General features: G+C 40.7%; 1 protein-coding gene across 1 annotated transcript; it reads left to right on the top strand.

The window, feature by feature from the left end:
• The first annotated feature begins 2,349 nt into the window (after positions 1–2,349).
• Positions 2,350–14,594, top strand: NET1 (neuroepithelial cell transforming 1). The gene is made up of 10 exons (XM_080811357.1): positions 2,350–2,593; positions 8,130–8,237; positions 8,690–8,857; positions 9,263–9,325; positions 9,584–9,680; positions 10,071–10,147; positions 10,735–10,992; positions 11,425–11,595; positions 12,910–13,096; positions 13,441–14,594. The coding sequence occupies exons 1-10, from the start codon at positions 2,501–2,503 to the stop codon at positions 13,845–13,847; spliced, it is 1,629 nt and encodes a 542-aa protein (XP_080667483.1). The 5' UTR covers positions 2,350–2,500; the 3' UTR covers positions 13,848–14,594.
• Positions 14,595–20,656: the final 6,062 nt, after the last annotated feature.

The following is a 20,656-nucleotide window of genomic DNA, read 5'->3' as shown; positions in this document are numbered from 1 at the left end:
TCAGAGCAAAAAGATGAATTATTATCATCTTGACTACAGAGTACGTTGGTATTTATAGAAGAGCAGCATGATACTTCCTATAAGAAGTTACACCGTCCTGCAAACCCTAGTAAATTGTTTTTTATAGATTATTTGTCATTCTAAATAGTCTGTGCTCACTATTTATTCTGCTTTATTCACTTCTCAGCCTCCTTGGTATACCTTCTGTCTTTATTCCACTGAACTAGCACACTCCAGGGCCTCATGAAACTTGTAATCACTAAGTCCATTCATCTTTTCTTACCCTTCTTAACCTTTTTGCTGTAATTAACACCTTTTCTTCCTTTGGCATCTTGCTATGTTTCTTTTCTGCTGACTATCCTTTTGCATAAGTCTTTTTTCCCTTGGCATCTCTCCAAAGTTAGATCTTTAGACCCTTGTTCTTTTTGTCCAGATTTTCTCTCCCAAGCATCTCATTCACTCCTAGCTTCCACTCTGATCCCTGTGTATGTGACTCACCAGTCTAAATCTGCCCTCTGGCCTCTTTCAAGTCCTTGTCCAGCATCTCCAAGTACTAGCCCAGTATTTTCATTTTCATGTTCTTCCACCACGTCAGTAGATCTAAAAATGAAACTCGGAATTTTCTTTGAAAGCTCATTCTTCCTTATTTCTTTATGTGTATTAATAGTTCCCTTCCTAACTTTAAACTTGTAGGCATCTTTGACTTCTCAGTGTGTGGCCCCTTGCATGTATCCTTTTCCTTTCCCACTGTGCCTACCTTAGGGCAACTTCTTGATAACTGATTGTGATTTTTGTATTATGTTCCCAGTCATTTTTCAAACCATCTGGTAGATCAGCCTACACATAACATAACTTCTGTTATCTCTCACCTGCTCAATAAAATCCTCTGCTCATCTGTCTTCACCCACAGCCCGTGACTGCAATCTGTGAGCTCACTCCTTCATGCTCTTCTGGGAAATCCTTGCACTTTTCCCTTACTTGGGCCTACGAAGAACGTAACATGGCCTTCCAGCACCGGTCAAATAACATCTTATAATGTCTTCTGTAGCATGTTTCCCAACCCCATCTCTGCTCAGAAGACTGCTGGAAGTGGCTTCTCCTCCTGAACTCCTGTGGCACTTGGTAGCTGGCTGTACAGCTTACGTGGGAATTTTCAAAAGCTGTCTGTTACGAGTTATCTCTTTGTGTAGCCTACTTTTACATAATGGTCTATTAGCACTTTAGGAGCAAATATGAAACCTATTTTTATATCATCTACAGTATCTAGAATAGTGCCTTCTACATAGATTTCTCAGATTTTTCTGATCCTAGTAAATCCCGAGAACGGAAACTTTTTTGCAAATTACTGGCATTGTATCATCCATAGTAGTGTATAGTTAAGATAACATCCTACCTTCCAAGATAGGATACAGTACATTCTGTTGAGGAAGAAAGTCTGCTTCTCAGCAGCCCTATCAAATCGACATAAGTGGTGTTTTTCCAGAGAAGAGGAGACTGTCCAGAGACAGTCCAGAGACTCATTAATGCCTAACTTGAGGTAAGTTACCTCACCTCTGTGGACCTCATTTCTCTACCAGTAAAGTGCAAGTTACCTTTTAAAAAAGGCCTTTTGACTCTTTTAGGACCCTATCAAGATTAGTCATTTCAGAATAGAGCAGGATTCCGTTATTAGAAATCACCTTTTTGTATTTATGGTGTAAAACATCTGTTACACAGGAAGCAAGCTTCTCAGGCACACAGGAGAGGAATGCGCCCCCGAGTCCGAGCAGCGCCGACGGTGACATCTGAGGGAGCGCACTTCTTCCCCGCCGCCCCGTGGGAGAGCCGCCTGACCGGCGGGGCGGCCCGCAGTGCGCCCGCGGGGCCCACCCGGCCGGTCCCAGGGACAGAGGAAAGGCCTGGCTGCTCTCGCGGTGGGGAATAAGCTCGCGCTAAAAGCTCCTTGAATAATCCGGCTTTTCTCTGGTGCACACACTTACTGGACTCTGACTGACAGCTTTCCTCCTTGAGGTTGTCGTTTCCGCCCCTGGATTTCTTTCTAGGTGATAGGGTCTTAGAGAAAAATACCCGTCTGTGGCGAGGACTAGAGCAGATAACCTAGATAAGCAATTGGTGTCCCTTCCGGAATGCTTCTGAAACCAGGAAAACCCTTACACTAACCTAAGGTTCCCTCGAGCCTTGAGATGCCGCAGAAATTCCGAATCTCTTGGAATCTCTTGGCGCCGCCTGCAGGAGAAAACGGAGCGGCAGAGCGGGGCCCGGGTCAGTGACGCCGGGTCACGTGTGCACAGGTCCCGCCCCGAGCCCCGCCCCCGGAGCCCCGAGCCCTGGGTGGATCGCGCGGCTGCCGCAGAGCCGTGGCGGCGCGAGGGAGAGGCGGAGGCGGATGGCCGCCCGGGAGCCGGGGGCTCGGAGGGGAAGCCTGGGCGCCGGTCGGGCCGCGCTGTAGGGCGGGCTCAGCTCCCAGCGACTGAGGGGTTGCGGGGCCACTGAGGGAAGCATGGTGGCTCATGACGAGATTGGAGGTCTGCTGCCCATCAAGAGGACTATACGAGTCCTGGACGTTAATAATCAGTCCTTCAGAGAACAGGAGGTGAGTCCACAGGAAGGCTTCCTGATGCTTCGAAGATTTTCCACAGCTTATTAACGGGGTGATTTTAAACTTAACTTCTGGTCTTAGTGTTAAAATGTAGGATTTTGATTTCTGTGTAGGTTTGAGATGGGTCTGGCTCTATGGTAGAGGTTTGGGGATTGCTGTATGGATAGGTTTCTCCATAGCAAAGCTTGAGTGTACACAGACTTTCATGCAAAAAGGATTTTAAATGTGTATGCTGCTAAATTTGGTTAAATTGGTCACGTTTCTGATGCTTAATACATTGTTCTTTTTAACTTGCGCTTATATTACCCAGTCTGAGGAACTGTGTTACAGGGTAAAAGGAAAATAAGAAAACCTTCAGTGCAAGTTTCACACTAGTGAACAAGTGGAAACTAAAATGCTGTCTGACCTCGTCCTTGTTTTTATTTTTCTTTCCACATCTAATAAGTTTATGTGTGCAACTTTTTTTTTTTTGAAAGGAAAAAACATTAAAATATTTAAACCACCAAACCATTATTTAGGTTACTTCTCCCCTCCCTGCTTTAATTGTCTGAAGTCATGATTTTTAAAAGTTTTTATGAACGCTTGGGAAAATAAGTCAAGTGATTTTTGTGCCATTTTATTTAATTTTGACAGTTGATCTAATACTATATGGATCCTCTTATTTTTACTGCTTACTCTATGGTATATACTACATTATCACCTAGAGGACAGAAATAGTGTTCCTGTGTTCAATTAACTATATACTTCTTATCTTGATTGTGGTAATAGTTTTGTGGTTATGTACTTGAATCCACACTTACCTAATGGTACATTTTCAATATGTGCAGTCTGTCCTATACCTCAGTAAAGCCATGTATCGTACGCACACACATCTGGTAGTTCCAGTGCTGCCATCTTTAGGAGTTGTGCTTTCATTTGGTATGGTTCAGCTTTGTTTTTTTGTTTGTTTGTTTGTTTTCCTGTTTGGTTTTGGTTTTTGCTTTTGTGTTTCAGTTTTCTCTAATGTGTAAGCATTTCCTTTGAGTAGGGCAAATCATGTATGGTCATCAGTGTAAATACTGAAACTGATCATCTTTTGGACCATCAAGAACTAGTCTTTTTTGGTTGGTATCAGGCACCAGCCATGTTTCTGACATATATTTATTCCAAAGATTTAAAACACCGGAATGTTATTAGGTTCTTAGTACTAGCAATAACAGCCTTTAAATAAATGACTAAATTTGACTGTTTCTAGGTAGAAAGGGAAGAAATCCTATGTAATTTTAACTCTTTTATCTTTTTATAAATATTTTTTCTTTTCTTTCTTCTTATTAAAGTTCTTGCCAATGAGAGAAGATTATGCATCCAATAACCCAAACAAATAAACCCAGATATATACTGTTTTTTTGTTGTTTTTAACTACGATTTTTTTTTTAAGTAAACTCTATGCCCATTGTGGGGCTCAAACACATAACCCCAAGGTCAGGAGTCTCATGTTCTACTGACTGAGCCCCTATTTTTTTTAAGTGTTGATTTGGTTGACTATAGAAGAGACCCTCCTAGTCTCTTTCATGACGTTGGTAGAAAAAGACTTTTTATTTTTTAAAAAAACTGCATTCACAAGTTTTCCATGTTTTTGTTTTTATGTGCAAGGTACATCCTAGTAAAAGACTTAAAATGCATCTTAACAATGTTATGTTTACAACTGGATTAGCAGAATAAATTGGTTAAAAAGTCGGTCTAAAGGGGCGCCTGGGTGGCTCAGTGGGTTAAAGCCTCTGCCTTCGGCTCAGGTCATGATCCCAGCATCCTGGGATCGAGCCCCGCATCGGGCTCTCTGCTCAGCAGGGAGCCTGCTTCCTCCCTTCTCTCTCTGCCTGCCTCTCTGCCTACTTGTGATCTGTCTGTCAAATAAATAAATAAAATCTTTAAAAAAAAAAAAAAGTCGGTCTAAAAACAGATACCCTAAAATAACACATGTGATTGCCTGGCTGAACTAGATAGTCTGGTTAAAACCTCGCCAAAATAAACAACATAAATCTATGTTCAGGGTATTGGGGTATTTTTCCATCTCTGTGAACTTTGGCCCTGGTGGAAGTTTGGCTATAGGAGAAAGTTCTTGTGTATGGAAATCTTGTTGGTATTCCTTGTTTATTCTCATAGATGTTCAGAGTGTCTTTTGAGGAGAGTATATAGTTTCACCATCTGCACTGGCTCTTTTTAAGCTTTTTGTATTCACCATGACACTGTTAATAGCACTGCAGAACAGTAATAACAGCGGCAGCAAAACCTCGTAAGCCTTATTTTGAGTGATGGTGAAACAGGTAGACTCCTGCCCCTCTCTGCCTTCCTTACCTCGAAACACTGTGCCTGCATCCTGTGTGTGCAAAGTGGCAGATGTGGGTGTAATATCAGTTCTCAAAAAATTCTGTCTTTGAAATAGTTTTGTTACCAATGCTAATGTTTAGGTTCTTAATAACCAAACCAAGATCATTCGGACGGTTCATCTGGATCTCTAAAGAAAAACTCCTTTTGGTTGTAGCTTACGTAGGTGGAATCCTAACCTGTATTTTAAAAGAAATTTTTGTTCCATCCTTTAAGGTGACCCCATAATATAATAGGTGACTGCCTAATCCGTGTCACTTTGCTACAGAAGTTTCCTCTGTGTGATATTTTTTCTCAAATACTGTATACGTATCCTAAGGTTAGAGGTGAACCATCTTCAGTTTTACATTTCAGTCATACTTTTCAAGTTATTGAAATTTTTCATACTCTTGAAATATATATTCTAAAAGTTTGTGTTGTGTCTCCTAAACATTCATCGCATGTGTCCTTTTAGGGAGGGAGTGGGTCCTTTACTTTTGGATCCCCAAAAACATGTGTGAAAAGTACAGAGGTAGCTACCCCGCCCCCCATTTCCTGATTTAGTACTGCACTGCCTGACTGACTTACCAGGGCGCTTGAAGAGTCTTGTGCTCTAGTGACTGAGCTAGGCTGGGACTCTACCAAGACAGTTGAGATAAGATGAACTAAGACTGCCGTGTCCCTTGTGAAGATGGGAGGTAGATGGCTTCCTGAAGAGCTGTAGAACGTATTTAACTACCAAATACTGCTCACCGTAAATATCCCACCACCCTAAACGGACTGCATATTAATTTCAGAAAGATGTTTTAGATGTATTTAACATTTAATTTTTTTTACTTTTAACTTTGTATTATTTATTTATTTAACATTTTATTATTTATATAATTATTATATAATAATTAACATTCAATTAAACCTGAATTCTGTAGTCTTAACTTTAAATACCACATAATTTTGAGTTACCAGGAAATAAGTAGTTGACCAGTAACTGATCCTATAAAGATAAGAATTTTTTATCATTAACCTGATTTAATATAATAAAATAGGCCCAAAAATCTTGTCCTCCCATCCAAACTAACTTTTCTTTCCAAGTTCACTGGGAAGAGCACATTTCCAAAGATGTTTTAAGTTGAAATGACTGATCTTGTGACTTATTAGGAAGTCAGATTTGTTACGTTTTAAACAGGGAAGAGGAATTAACCCCTGTTTCCAAAAAGTAGAACAGAACCTTCTGACAACTGCTTTGTTTCTAGTCAGCATTGGCATATCTTACTTTGTGAGGAGGTAATTATATCTCTGCCCAAACAGAGGACTCTTTGTACTGTCTTTACTAAATAGAAAGGAATGCCTTCTGCCGGACCTTCTGCCCATGCACGTGTCACTTCAGTCTTGCACAGATGTGTGTTGTAAAGGCATCCGCACATGTCCTTGGCCACACAGTGTGTCATTTTACTACATATCTTGAAGGCTTCTTTTTTAGTTCATTTAACATTTGCACATTCGTGGTTTTATATTCAAAGTTTTACTTTGGGGCTAATTACTTGGTTGGGAGAGAGTTGGTCTATAACTCTACCTCTTAGGGCCTTCAAAGACCTGAGCTGGTCTTTGAAGGCCTTATCTGCCCAGTCTCCTTACTTAGTAAGTCACATTCCCTTCTGATATGAATGTGTACCTTTAGGAGTTATAATAGGCCTTGCGTCATTGAAGATTCAAATCATTGAAGGTTCTTTCCAGAGAATTTTAACTCTTTCTGCCATTATATTCTTAAATTACACTAAGGGGACTATTTTTACTCCATTTTCTCACCCCTTTTTTATATGACATTAGTCATGTCAAAGAATTTTTAGAAAAGAAGTTTTCATCTGTCATTTCTAAATGGTCATTTTTATTTTTACGTGTTATCTTTATTTTTATTTTATTTTTAATTTTTAATTATATATCCTTCTGAATTATCATCAGAATTATTTTGCCAGGTATGCCACAGTTGTCAAAAGCACCAAATACAAATAAATATATTCCTTAGACATGTAAAAAGACAGACCTGATGTTCTTTATTTCAGTAGCTGTAGGAGTCACCTAATGCTGTACCTCCATTTCCCTAGCAGTAAAATTAAAATAATGTGATCTGTAAAGTTTTGAGATTCTTGAATGATTAAGTGATGTGTTTACTAAGGTATTATTTTTGAGACAATATGTGTAGAATAACCATTTCTTCTCAGCTTGTATGTATTTTTCCTTGAAGTTAACAAATTAAATATTTGAAAGAGAACCTAATTATTCATAAATCCCAGTGTTTATGTAGTAAGTGGAAATATTTCTAAGAATGTTAGTAATAGCAGAAACTTAATGTGTTCTAGGCATTGTTCAGGCCACTTGAACATATCTTACTTAATCTTCGTAACAACTATAGAAGAGAAGGTCTAATATTAACCCCATTTCACATATGAGAAGACTGAGGCCCAGGAAATTCCCTAGCAAGTGCTAGAACCAGGATTTGGGCCCAGTCAGTCTGATCCAGACCCTGAGTTCTCTCCTAACCCTGTCCTGCCTCTGCTTGCGTACATCCCGTGACAGGGATGCTCTTCCTTCGGAGCCGGCCCGTTCCAGCAGCAGATAGGTTCATTTAAAAGCTATTCTCTAACTGAAGTACTTAAGAATGAAATGATACGATGTCTGGGATTTGCTTTAAAATAGATGAAGCAAAATAAAATAAAATAGATGAAGCAAATTCTCACACCAAAAACGGCTGAAGCTGAGTGATAAGTACCTGGGATCCATTATGCTGTTATTTTTCACTTTTGTGTGTGTTTGAAATTTTTCATAATAATCAGGTACTTTTTAAAAGTGACTCTCTATATTAACCTAAAGAGTTCTATAGAATTCTGGAATCTAGTGTCTTTGTTTTCATTTTAGTTTTTCTTTTGTGTAGTGATAATATTTGTTCTGTTCTCAAAGTGATACTTAGCTGGCCTTTCTCATACCATTAGTTTTTTTAATAGTTTACTGTTACTCAATAGTGTTCTTAGTATTTTAACAATAAAGGACAACATTCATTTTCAGAGTTTCATGTTTCTCTATTTTATAATGTACAAATATTGGTTTTTGAGAGTGTTCAACTTTGTCCAAACTTGTTTGAAACCATTACACCTAAACACACATTTAGTGTAATCTGTTTTTGTTTTTACAGGAGCCAAGCAATAAAAGAGTTCGACCTCTCGCTCGGGTCACATCCTTGGCAAATTTAATCTCTCCTGTAAGAAATGGAGCAGTCCGGCGCTTCGGTCAAACAATTCAGGTAAGCAAGGGGTGGGGCTGGGAGGTGAGTAATGTAGTAAGGGGACTTTTTACAGAAGCCTAAAATTTGTATTTTTCTTTGAGTTGTACAAACAGTTTTACACTGTTATATTTAAACATAAAATTTGTTGGTTTTTTTTTTAACATGCTAGTAAGGAATATTTTTACCAGAACGGTATTTATATAACTCCGTTATATTAAGTTACATCTTATATCGAAGCAGTCTTAGATAGTTTTTATTCCCAGAAATGTAATTTTGGCTGATAAATATTTTAGAATGGTAGATTGAAGCTTGAGAAATTCTCAGAACTTTGTTTTTAATTTGTCTATTTTTTTAAGAAAAAGACATATATATAATTACTATATCCTTTAACTCTCTCTTTTGTTTACCTCTTTCTTTCTCTTTTCTTTCTTTCTTTCTTTTCTTTTTTTTTTTTTTTTTTTAATTTTAAGTCATTTACCCTTCGTGGTGACAGCAGATCCCCGGCTTCTGCCCAGAAGTTATCAAGCAGATCAACAGTCCCAACACCTGCCAAAAGGAGAAGCAGCGTCCTGTGGTCAGAGATGTTAGACGTCAATATGAAAGAGTCTTTAACTACCAAAGAAATCAAACGTCAAGAGGTAAGCTGGCATTCAGTAGCAAGGCTATATTTATTGGCTTATACTTAAAAAAAAATCGTCTCTGTGTTTTAAACAAGTATTTTGTCAGAAGAATAGCAAACTAATGCTTAAGGCAGAAATCAGCTGTGCTTTAATATCTCAGTCGTGGCCCATCACCCACGCTGAGCAGCAGCACTCATGAGTGGTGGTCATTAAAGTTAACTCTAATGGAGTAAAGTTGTAAGACATAATGGCAGCCTCTTATTTGAGATTCCATTCTGAATTATAGTTTTCACACGGAGTCACTTTAAAAAGCACTCTTCAAAACATCAGTTAAATAATGATAAATATCCATTGCCTATAATTTTCCTTTCTCAAAAGAAGGAATGACCTATAATGTTTGCTGGCTTTTTTTTTCCTCTTTAGGCAATATATGAAATGTCCCGAGGTGAACAGGATTTAATTGAGGATCTCAAACTTGCAAGAAAGGTCAGTAAATAACTTTTTATCACATGCCCTAGTTGCAAGAAATTATATTTCACAAATTATAAACTTCTTATATGGCTTCAAATCTCTTCAAATATGAATATCAGTAAGAGAATGTGTTTGAGTAGTTTCTTTTATGTATCACAAATAGAATCCACGCGTAGCTTTTATATAGTTAGTCATGTTTGCGTTCAGGGAAGGTCTCTCATCATCTTTTATTTGCTTGATTTCTTTGGTGACATGCTTCTCCCCTTCTGATAGGCCTACCATGACCCTATGTTAAAGCTGTCTATTATGTCAGAAGAGGAACTCACCCATATATTTGGTGATTTGGACGCTTACATACCTCTCCATGAAGGTAAGAGATGCTATTTAATTTTCATTCGTATCTGAACAGCATTAACAAAAGTTGTTGTTATTGTGGTTGTTGTTTAGAGAGAGCAAACGGGATGGGGTGGGAAGGGGCAGAGGAAGAGGGAGGGAGAGAATCTCAAGCAGGTTCCATGCCCAGGACAGAGCCCGACATGGGGCTTTTTCTCATGACCCTGAGATCATGACATGATCTGAAATCAAGAGCCAAATGCTTAACCAGCTGAGACACCCAGGCGCCCCAACACAAGTTGTTTTGAATCTAAACTTCTAATTTAGTGCTGAATTATTTATTTTCTTAAATAAATAAATAATAAATAAATTATTTGTTTTCTTAAATAAATTTGTTATTGATATTTCTGCCTTTTTTGCATTTCAGACTTACTGGCAAGAATAGGAGAAGCAACCAAACCTGGTGGAACAGTAGAGCAAATCGGTCACATTCTTGTGAACTGGGTATGTAGTGAGTGGCTTACACAGAATAGTTTTTTGCATATATGCCAAGTAAACACTGTAAGAAGTTATGGTGTTTACTTAAGAAAAATACTTTATGAATGATACAATTTTATTTGTTTTAAAAATATGTTCCTCTTTGGACACAATTCCCATGTTATCTGTTTTGTTCCATTAACATTTGAGTGCCTGCTAGATGCTAGGTGCTATTCTAGGAGGGACCACTGGGGATTCAGTGATGACAGACGTCTCTACATTTATAATCTAGAGAAAGGATAGTCAGGTACATACACGGTCTCAAGGGTGGTGATGCCCGTGGTAGAGGAGCTCAGATGCCCTGAGAATAGAGAAGACAAGCATCAACTGAGGCTGAGAGAAAGTAGAAGTCGTGGGTCTTCAGTTGGATTTAGTCAAATTATAGGGAAATTAGAAAAGGACATTCTGATGTTGGCTCAGAACACTACCCTACCCCATTATCACCTGCAGGGAAATTTTCGCAGCTTATTTAAACTTTGAGAATTAGCTGTAAATTCTGTATTTGTTTTCACAAAAACATGTATCATACCATGTTTTCTCTCACTCTTCTTCAGTTGCCAGGCTTGAATGCTTACAAAGGCTACTGTAGTAACCAGCTGGCAGCCAAAGCTCTTCTTGATCAGAAGAAACAAGATCCACGAGTCCAAGACTTCCTCCAGCGATGTCTTGAGTCTCCTTTCAGCCGAAAACTCGATCTTTGGAGCTTCCTAGATATTCCTCGAAGTCGTTTGGTCAAATACCCTTTACTGTTAAAAGAAATTCTTCGACACACTCCAAAAGACCACCCTGATGTTCAGCCTCTGGAGGAAGCTGTAAGTCCAGTAAATGATTCGTATGTTTTTCAAGTTTATATATTAGCTGGCCTTAGAAAGGTATACAGTGTGATACTCTCAAATCTTAGGCATTGGGCAGCATGGTGAAATGTTCTGTTGTTTTTTTAAGTACCCAATATGGTAATGCACTAAGCAATAAAGAGACCGAACACACTGTATACCTATATTTTAATCAAAAGACTAGATGCTAATATCTGCTCTCTTCCACTAGCTAGCTGTGTAACTTTGGGCAAATCACCTGTTTTAGCTGTGGCTGTTTTTTCATCTGTAAAATGAAGGGACTGACTGAACTGTCAGATTTCTAGAGTCCCTTCAAGCTTTTAAGTCATTTTAATAGAATGTTTTAGCCCTGCAGGGAAGCAGAGTAAAGTTAATATGCTGAAAATGCTTCATTGATTTCTTGATTTTTAGATATTGATAATACAAGGAGTTCTCTCTGATATCAACTTGAAGAAAGGTGAATCAGAATGCCAGTATTACATTGACAAGCTGGAGTATCTAGATGAAAAGCAGAAGGATCCTAGAATTGAAGCAAGCAAAGTATTACTCTGCCACGGGGAGCTGAAGAATAAAAGTGGACACGTGAGCATATTTTCATACTCACTAATCTGAAGCGATTCCTTTCATCCTTCTACCTTGTTCAGTTTTTTCTGCCTAAGTCATGGAGCAGCCTTTAAAGTAAATTCATCAGACAGTGAAAGAAGGTTGCTGGTTTTTATTTTATGTTAACAGCTTTCATAAAGCAAACTTCGGTTTCTTTTGTGACAGAATGACTTAAATGTCTTGATGGAGAGCAGTTTATACTTTATTTTTTAGTTTTGAAGCATAAATCAACTTGTTTGGCTAGGAGTTCCTTTCTAAATAAATTACTAGTTTTATAATAAAAAAGCATATCCTTCAGAAAATTTTTCAAAGAGTATATAGTGATGGAAGTAGCTTTTAGTACCACTAAACTAATTTCTACAGTAGACTGAATGAATGCAAACTAATTTTTTAAATATTAATTATAAAAGTACCTGCTAGAATAAAATGTAAGCATGGAATTTTTTTTTTAAGATTTATTTATTTATTTGAGACAGAGAGCACCTGAGCTGGGGGAGGGGCAGAGAGAGAGGGAGAAAGAATCCCAAGCAGATTCCATGCCCTGCGTGGAGCCTGACATGGGGCTCGATCTCATGACCCTGAGATCACGACCTGAGCCAAAACCAAGAGTCAGACACTTAACCGACTGAGCCACCCAGGTACCCCAGTGGAATGGTATTTTTTTTTTTTTCATTCTTTCTTTTCAGAAAGAAGCCCAGTTATTTGGGTTTGGTTTTTTGTTGTTTTTTTTTTTTAAGTTTTTATTTTAATTCCAGTTTGTTAACATACAGGGTAGTACTAAATTCAGGTGTACAATATAGTGATTCAACAATTCCATACATCTCCAGTGCTCATTACAAGTGTAATCATCACCTGTTTCCCCCTAGAAACCCAATTTATAAGTTGAGGTTCTTTTCGGAAAAAGTTGAAACCTGACATCTCTGATTTCTATCATGAAGCCTAATTGTTCTATAAAGCTTACATTTGTGTGGGACAAAAAGAACCATTAACATTTACCAGCCTGCATTTTTTTAATCCTTATTTTGTTAGAAAACTGGTATACAATACTGGTGTTTCCAGGTGTGGTACTACTGGTAGGTCTTTGTGGTGCATGGAGTTTACTCAGGTGCTCCTTAATCTAATGTTACATACTGATAAAAATAAGTTTTATATCCTCTGAGATTAGAAAAGTTCTCCAAGTAGAACATGCGTAGCCTTGAAATCACGGTCTTTATGAGGTCATTTGTAAGGATGGATTTCACTCACTTAAAATCACAAAGTTTCACATTTAGGATGTATTTCTTGTTTCTCTAGAAACTTTACATATTCCTGTTTCAAGACATCTTGGTTTTGACTCGGCCTGTTACACGAAATGAGCGTCACTCCTACCAGGTTTATCGGCAGCCAATCCCTGTCCAAGAGCTGGTCTTGGAAGACCTGCAGGATGGAGACGTGAGGATGGGAGGGTCCTTTCGAGGGGCTTTCAGCAACTCAGATAAAGGTAAAAATACAAGCTTTAAGGTAGTTTACATAAACAGAAACTCAGAGTGTAAATGAATTTAGCTTTAATCTTTAAGAATTCTGTCCTTACACAAAAAGTTGTTAATGAAATGGATGTCATTGTCCTGTACCTACCTGTTTGGCCCCTGAAACAGGTGTCAGGTGCTTTGCTGCTCTGACACCCGCAGGCGCATCGCATAAGTGACTGGTGGGCTTTACTGAATGTGTCTGCCTAATGGGCGGGCCTGGGATAGGAACACCACCACCCATATTAAGACTGTAGGCTGACTTTATTTTTCAATAAACTTTTCAAAAAGTCTTTTTTTACATTTTTTATTCTTCTAGCTAAAAATATCTTTAGAGTTCGCTTCCAAGACCCCTCTCCGGGCCAGTCACACACTCTGCAGGCCAATGACGTGTTCCACAAGCAGCAGTGGTTCAACTGCATCCGCGCCGCCATTGCTCCTTTCCAGCAGGCTGCTGGTCCAGCCGAGCCGCAGGGCTTGCCGGAGCTCCACGAGGAGGGCGAGGAGAACAGCCCCTCTGCTGGGAATGTCCGAGCCCAGAGAAGGGCGTCCACGGCATCTAGTGTGACTCAGGTCCAAATCACTGGAGACGCTTCAGAGAGCGGCTGCCCAGTGCACACAGCAGAGGACGTGAAGAGTGCGAAAGTTCACCAAACACAGCCTGGCTTCCGAAAGGCGAGAGACAGAGCCCAGTTCAGTGGCAAACGGAAAGAGACTCTGGTTTAAAGGAAGTTCTGTGTATTAACTGGTTGAGAGACTGTTTATTTATAAATGTGTACAGTTTGTTTTTTCTTGTAATGTGAGCATGGGAGCACTGCAGGACTGCTTAATACCAGTCTTAACATTTGTTATGTTTTTGGTTGGTTTGGGTGGTTGTTCCTTTTTTTTTTTTTTTTTTAATGGCAGCTAAAGATACGTGCAGATTGCTATTAAACTGTAGCCTTTTTTTTTTTAAGATGTTTTCCCCAGATTATTTAGAACATGCAAACCTGATATTTTTAATCAAATGAAATATTTATGAAATGGATTTTCTCCTTATCCTGCATTCATCATGATTTTCTAATACCAGCCAATTGTGATATTTACAATATTTGCCAAAAACCAAAGTTTTACAAATACTGGGATTTTACCAGTGTTTCTCTGATAAACTTTGTTTGCAGAATTTGAAATTGTAGCATTGGCATCTAAAGTCTTCCTGCAGTATATGTTTATGATATTTCAGAACTTACACTGAAACATAAAGTCCTTGGAGAACAAAGCATAAAACTTACCAGGTTCTCCATTTTATCAACTGGAATGCCTTATATTTGTTTTTCACTGCACATTCCTCATTTTTCATCCATTTAACCTGCCAATTATTTAATTTTTTTAATCTGTAAAGTAGTTTTTAGTGTCTGCTTTTATTTTTTTACTTTGATGCCTTTGCCTTTTCAAATTGGCATGTCTTTATTTTTCTTCTTTGATTAAAAATGTGTGTGTACGTATGTGTGTATATATATATATGTACATATATATATATATCTTTTTTTTTAAATCATATTAACTTTACCAAGTGAAACCAAGCCATAACTGTTTTTGAGCCAATTAAGAACATTGCAATTTTTAAAGTGTAACACGTCAGAGTGGTGAATACATGGGAAATGACTCCCATGTATTGGGGACTATCGAAAGAAAAACGCCGTAAGGTTTTTGTTGAAAGTTTTAGTGTTGTCTAAAAAACCAGAGGGAAGGCAGTTGACTGATAGTAAGTTTAGAAAAACTGTACGCACAAAAAAAGAGGGCCTAAGAGAGTGAGTAGTTTTGTCTTAAAGTAAAAATGTCTGGTTGCACCAGAACATGAAAGGAGATAGTAAAAGCTAAACTTGAGGGTGTGTAGTAAGTCGTAGAAGGCTTGGGGGAAGTGACTTTTATTTGCCTTGGTTTATGGGTTTGAAAGGAAACAATGAAATGTGTTGAAAATTTGACCATATTAGATCAGTTTTGGTGGATTTATTCACAAGAGGGGAAAAAAGACTAATGAATCTTTTCCTGTAAAATGTTTCTGTTCAAATGAGGCATAGTATTTAAGGAAGGAAGACTAAAGCCCTATGTCATGGCAGATCTATATTGGTGATCCACTCAAGTAAATGTTGACTATTATGTGAACTCTATCTGGCCAGTGGAAATGAAAATTGAAAAAGACTGTAAATAGATAATCCAAATGATTTCTCTGTATAAATGAATTATACAATTAAAAAAAAAAGCACACACATAATCACCGTAAAGTTTTCTTGGCTGGTGGATATTGGGGGACATTTGCCAGGATGTGTTAGTTCAGTAGAGGAGGTAATGACAAGTTTCACAAAAGTTTTTAAAAATCATAAACAAATCCTTGAAATTCATTGATGGTAAGGGAAAGACTGAATTATAAGGACAAGTTTTGTGAATTTCTTACACCATTTAGAATACAGTATACTCAGAAATAGCTATTGGATTGAAGACCACTGAACATGTAGCCACATTGTAGATATATTAGTAAAGCTAATAGCAAAGCATCCTGATTAATTTCAGATTTTAATTTAAGTATCTCAGGTTTCTAAGTTTGGAAATGCAAAGTCAAAAGTATAGGTTACACCAACCATTGTGATCTAAAAAGTCAGAAAGCAAGATTTCTGATCATTTCTAGAGATGTTATATAGAATATTCCTTCCAAAATTACCTTTATCAGCTTCTGAAGTTACAGAAACAAGTTTAAATGCTATTAGTGGAATGATTTTTTTTTTTTAATCAAAAGCTCTATTTTCCTTTGGCTCATACAAGGGAGAAAATAATTACGTGGAAACTGAATAATTACATGGAATGAACACTTCATAAATTGCGTCTATATTTGAGAGCATTTGATGATCCGGCTACTAGTTTTCAAACCAGTATGGGCATCAGAATCACCAGGGGTGCTTTAAAAAAAAAAAAAAAAAAAAAAAGGTAAGTGGGCCTATCCCTAACTCTAACTGCAAATACCCATTTCACTGATTCAGGATCCCAGGGAGAAGGTGGTAGGAGTGAGGGCTGATCATTTGTATTGTGAACACTGTAAACCCTCCCTCCTAGTAACTCTGATACAGCGAACTCCTTGGGTCAGCACTTCCTAATCATGGATCCAGCCAATAGCCATTATGTACATGATACACAGTATCAGTTTCTATCTACTGACTTCTCAGTTTGCCTTAAAACTACTCAGGCTCTGTTGAAGTAAGTCTGATTTTTCTTTTCTTTTCCAACTTCTTTCAGTGAGTGTGCTTATATGTTTTGAGCAAAATTAGTCTCTGCTTGGGAAGGTCTTTTTAAACTCTGGGTGTGTGCACACAAGGTGGTACAGGGAAGCTAAGGCATCCACCCAAATTAACTTGGGCAGTGAGTGGGAAGCCAGTGTCGTTTGGTCACCCTGGAATCTGTTGAGACGGACATTTCCTCAACTGATTCAGGTGACCAGTCACTTCTGTGCAGCTGGGTCTACTTTCTGTTTATGCTTTTCTCAGTATGCAGATCTACCACAGTACTTGGTTATTCAGTATATATATATAACTAACTGTAATATTACTAAATTAATTTTGCAAACATCAGCAAAATGCCTAGTTGTGGAAGGCTTAAGGCTTCCATCTGTCAATCTTGGTAACTGAGATGCAGGCAAAGCGGGCATCTTACAGTTTGTCTTCATCATACTCATCAGTTAAAATTCCTGCCTGTCCTTAGAGATGAAACCGGCCTTCATTGTGCTCAGAAGTCCAAGGGATTCAAGGTACATGGTATCTCCATCTCCTTGGGCTTTTCTCAAGCACCATTCAAGAATACCTATGAAAGAGTAAGCATCTCTTTGTCCACTGAGCCCGATTCCCCTGAGGGAAGTGTCCTATCAAAGAAAATCTCCCTCGCTTCAGAGGACTCCAGAGTCTCCTAGATCCAAAGGAATTTTGATTGTTGCCTGCATATTTGAACAACTCCAGAACCAACCACAAGCCTGAGGATGTCTCAGATGTAAGTGGTTCCTCAGGTCCACTCAGATATGTGATCTTAGTTAGATCCTGAGTATTTTGAGACTCCAATACAAACTATGGGCCCTCTTCCCCCCCAAAAGTGTATGTATATATATACACATCCACACAAATTAGGTTTCAGGAATATTCCCCAAACCTATCTATGGATCTCGAGTTAAGCTTTGCTCAAGTCTGTCCTGACCAGGACTTTGTTTAGGGAAACATGGTATGGATTCTCACTTTGGAAAATCAAGAAAATAGAAAAAAGAAATTGCCTCAAGGGAATGAGAAGACTAAAGACTAGGAGAAAATATTTTCGAAAGACCCATCTGATACAGGACTATTAGCTAAAATACACCAAGCCAACAACCACAAAAACTTCAAACTTTACGATAAGAAAATGAACAAACTAGTTAGACACTTCACCGAAGAAGATACATAGGGGACGGGCAGAAGAAGAGATACTCCACATCATGCAGCATCAGGGAAGCACACGTTCAAACAAGATTCCACTCGAGCGTGTTAGAATGGTGAGACCCAGGCCGCTGGCAACCCCAGACGCTAATTCTGCACGACCGGGAACGCAAAATGGTGGGGCTATTTGGAAGACCCTTTGGCTGTCTCTTACTAAACTACAAACTACAACCCACCGTATGGCCCCGCAGTCATGTTCTGGTGTTTACCCAAAGGCATTGAAGACTTACGTTCACACAGAAACTCGCATATGGATGCTTATAGCAGCTTTATTCATAATTGCCAGAACTTTGAAACAGCCAAGATGCTTTTCTTGGTGATGAATAAGTAAACTATGGTGCATTTAGGCCTAAATAAGATACTCCAGCACTAAAAAGAGATGAGCTATCAAGCCCCGAAAAGACATGGAGGGATCTTAAATGCGTGTTACGAAGGTAAAGAAGCCAATCTGAAAAGGCGCCACACTATAGGATTCCAACTTCATGACATTCTGGAAAAGGTACAACTACAGAGACAGTAGCCATCAGTGGTTGCCAGGGGGTAGGGGTTGGGGACAGGGTTTTTAGGGCAGTGTGTGTGATACTATAAGGGTAGAGACATGTCATTGGGTATTTGTCCAAACCGATAGAATGTGCAACACCAGGAGTGAGCTCTAATGTCAGCTGTGGACTGTGGGTGATGGGACAAGGTAGGTTCACTGACCGCTGTCCCACTCTGGTGGGGGATGTTGCTGGTATGGGAGGTGTGGGTGTATGGAAGCAGAGAGTAATGGGAAATCCACATTTCCCACCCACTTCAGTCGTGGACCTAAAGCTGTACTTAAAAAGTCTATTTCTGAAAAAAGAGAAATCACCTGGGCCCAGAAAAAAATGTGCAATTAGGAATATATACCTTTCAAGTCCTATCTACAGAGACCAAAGTTGGAATACTACTGTAGACATTCTAGGACATCAGATGTAAATGCTCAGCAAAGAGAAAAGTGACCTGTGTGTCTGGATGTCTGGGCCACAAGCCTTTGCTCTCAAACCACACCTGCTTAGAGAAATTCTATGTCTGGAGGCCTGGATCTCAGTCAGGATCCAACATCAGGCCCGGCCACCCAGAGCAGGGCACCTCCAGCCCCCGAAGAGTCAGGATCCCAGGCCTAAAGGCCAGTCCTCCTCCACTCACAGGGGGAAAGGCAAGCCAGGCCGAAGGTAGCAGAGTTAGCAGCAACACCCCAGCCGGGTGGGGAGGGGAGCTCCCAATTTGGTTTGTCCTACCCCATTGGAGCTGGACTGTTTTTAGCTAACCTGGGGTCCACCAACGTGGGGCAGCGGCCCTGCCTTTGCACCTCTCCCTTCCCTCCTCTGCCGTTGGTGGGCAAAGAAAGCAGGGCCTGTCCTCCATGTACCACGACCCCCCCCACCCCAAGGCTTCATACGACCCTGGCCTTCACCCCAGTAGGGTTGAGGGTGAGATGGGGGACCAGGCTGCACCCCTCCGGTTGGCCGGTTGGATGTACTCTCTTCCTCCAGGCCCCCTCCCTGCAGTTCAAACTACTACTGTCGGTTGAACGTGACTTGAAAGGTTGGCGCCAGGCCGCCCTCCACTCCCGGAAACTGCTCCAGGGCTGGAAAAGACTGTTCTCTGACATCACCTCCCTTTGCCAACCATCAAGCATTGACCTTGTATGTCTTCTCCCAGGCAGACTCCTCCCCAGCCCCTAGCACACCCTGCCCACGCCTGCCTGTGTGTGTTGCCTTCATCTTGGGTGATTTCCAGGTGTGAGCTCAGCCCTCAGCTTCCCACCCAACTGCCCAAGAAACGTGGGATCTCTGATGACTGGGGGAGGGGCGGAGCATGCCAAGGGGGACTGTGGGCAGGGAGGAGGGGCAGGGCAGGTGACACGTCCATCAACTCGGAAGATACAGCGGTGCAAGACATAGGGTGGCGCTGGAGCCCCCCCCCCTGCCTCCCCTGTTCTCTGTCCTGTCTCAGATGCTCCCGTGCAGTCCCTCTCCAGGGACAGGACATGAGGGAGGGGCGTAGCCCAAAGTCTCTGCCCCAAAGGAATACGTAATCCAGGACAGATGGCAATGAAGCCGACCCCAGGGCAGACCTCACAAACCACACATATAAGTAAATAGCTGGCGCCTCACTTTTCCTATCATCAAAGGTCTGATGCATTTTAGGGGGTGGCGGATGTAGGTGGAAATTCAGCACAGGCTTTAAGCTCTCGGGGTCTGGGCAGTCCTGTCGTCACGTGTGCTCCTGCGGACCCCTGCATGTGTGCTCATCCCAGGGGGCAGCGCCCTTTTCCAAAACAAAGGAAATGGCACACGGGCATGCAGATACACACCCCCGCACACCCTATCTGAGCAACTGGGGAGGAGCCCCCGAAACCCCGAAATCATGTTTGCCTCCAGGCAAGGCGCATGAGGCAGTCTTTTCCACGGATGGAAACTATTTCTGTCATTCTCTGCTGTTCTAACTCACAGCCAGCTCCTCCAGGCTTAATCTCCCCTCACTTTCCAACAGGCTTCTTTGTTGCAATAACAGACAAGTGCAACCTGGGCCTCTGCCTGCCTAACAGTACATTCAAAGGATGCGGAACTTTCCACTGGTTCCGGGAGGTTCTAAAATCAGAGCACATGGGAGAAGTGACATCCTCAGTGGACCATGCTGAGCACCCCCCCCCACCCCCCACCCCAGGCGGCTTGGGCTCTGCACTGATCACAGGGTCTGCCCGCCTGGAACGCTAGTCCTCTATCCTCTCTCCCTCCCCCTGCCTGCAGACCTCCTCTTCCTCCCTCAGGACCTAGCGGGCCTTCCTGTGCTAGGCAGCCTTCTCTGACTCCCCCCGACGCGTTCCCACCGCCTGCTCCGGCAAGCATCCCCGCCCTGGGACACACAACACTGTCCAGCCTGAGCATCGCCTTCCCCACCAGTCTGCGAGTTGGCTGGGTCTTGATGTCCCCAGGAACCACCACTTCTCCTGACACGGAGAATGTGCGTGAACGTGATTGTTGAACGCACCAGAATGGCGAAGTGATTTCGGCTCTGTGTCAA

This window comes from Martes martes (genome assembly GCF_963455335.1).
Source record: "Martes martes genome assembly, chromosome: 8".
Lineage (NCBI taxonomy): Eukaryota > Metazoa > Chordata > Mammalia > Carnivora > Mustelidae > Martes > Martes martes.
This window is presented reverse-complemented; position numbering and strand designations above follow the sequence as displayed.

Bases quoted from the DNA above. Each gene is read 5' to 3' on its own strand.
- NET1 (XM_080811357.1), top strand. From the start codon at position 2,501: ATGGTGGCTCATGACGAGATTGGAGGTCTGCTGCCCATCAAGAGGACT. The intron at 8,238-8,689 runs GTAAGCAAGGGG...TTTAATTTTAAG, and splicing joins GCTTCGGTCAAACAATTCAG to TCATTTACCCTTCGTGGTGA. The intron at 11,596-12,909 runs GTGAGCATATTT...TTGTTTCTCTAG, and splicing joins TGAAGAATAAAAGTGGACAC to AAACTTTACATATTCCTGTT.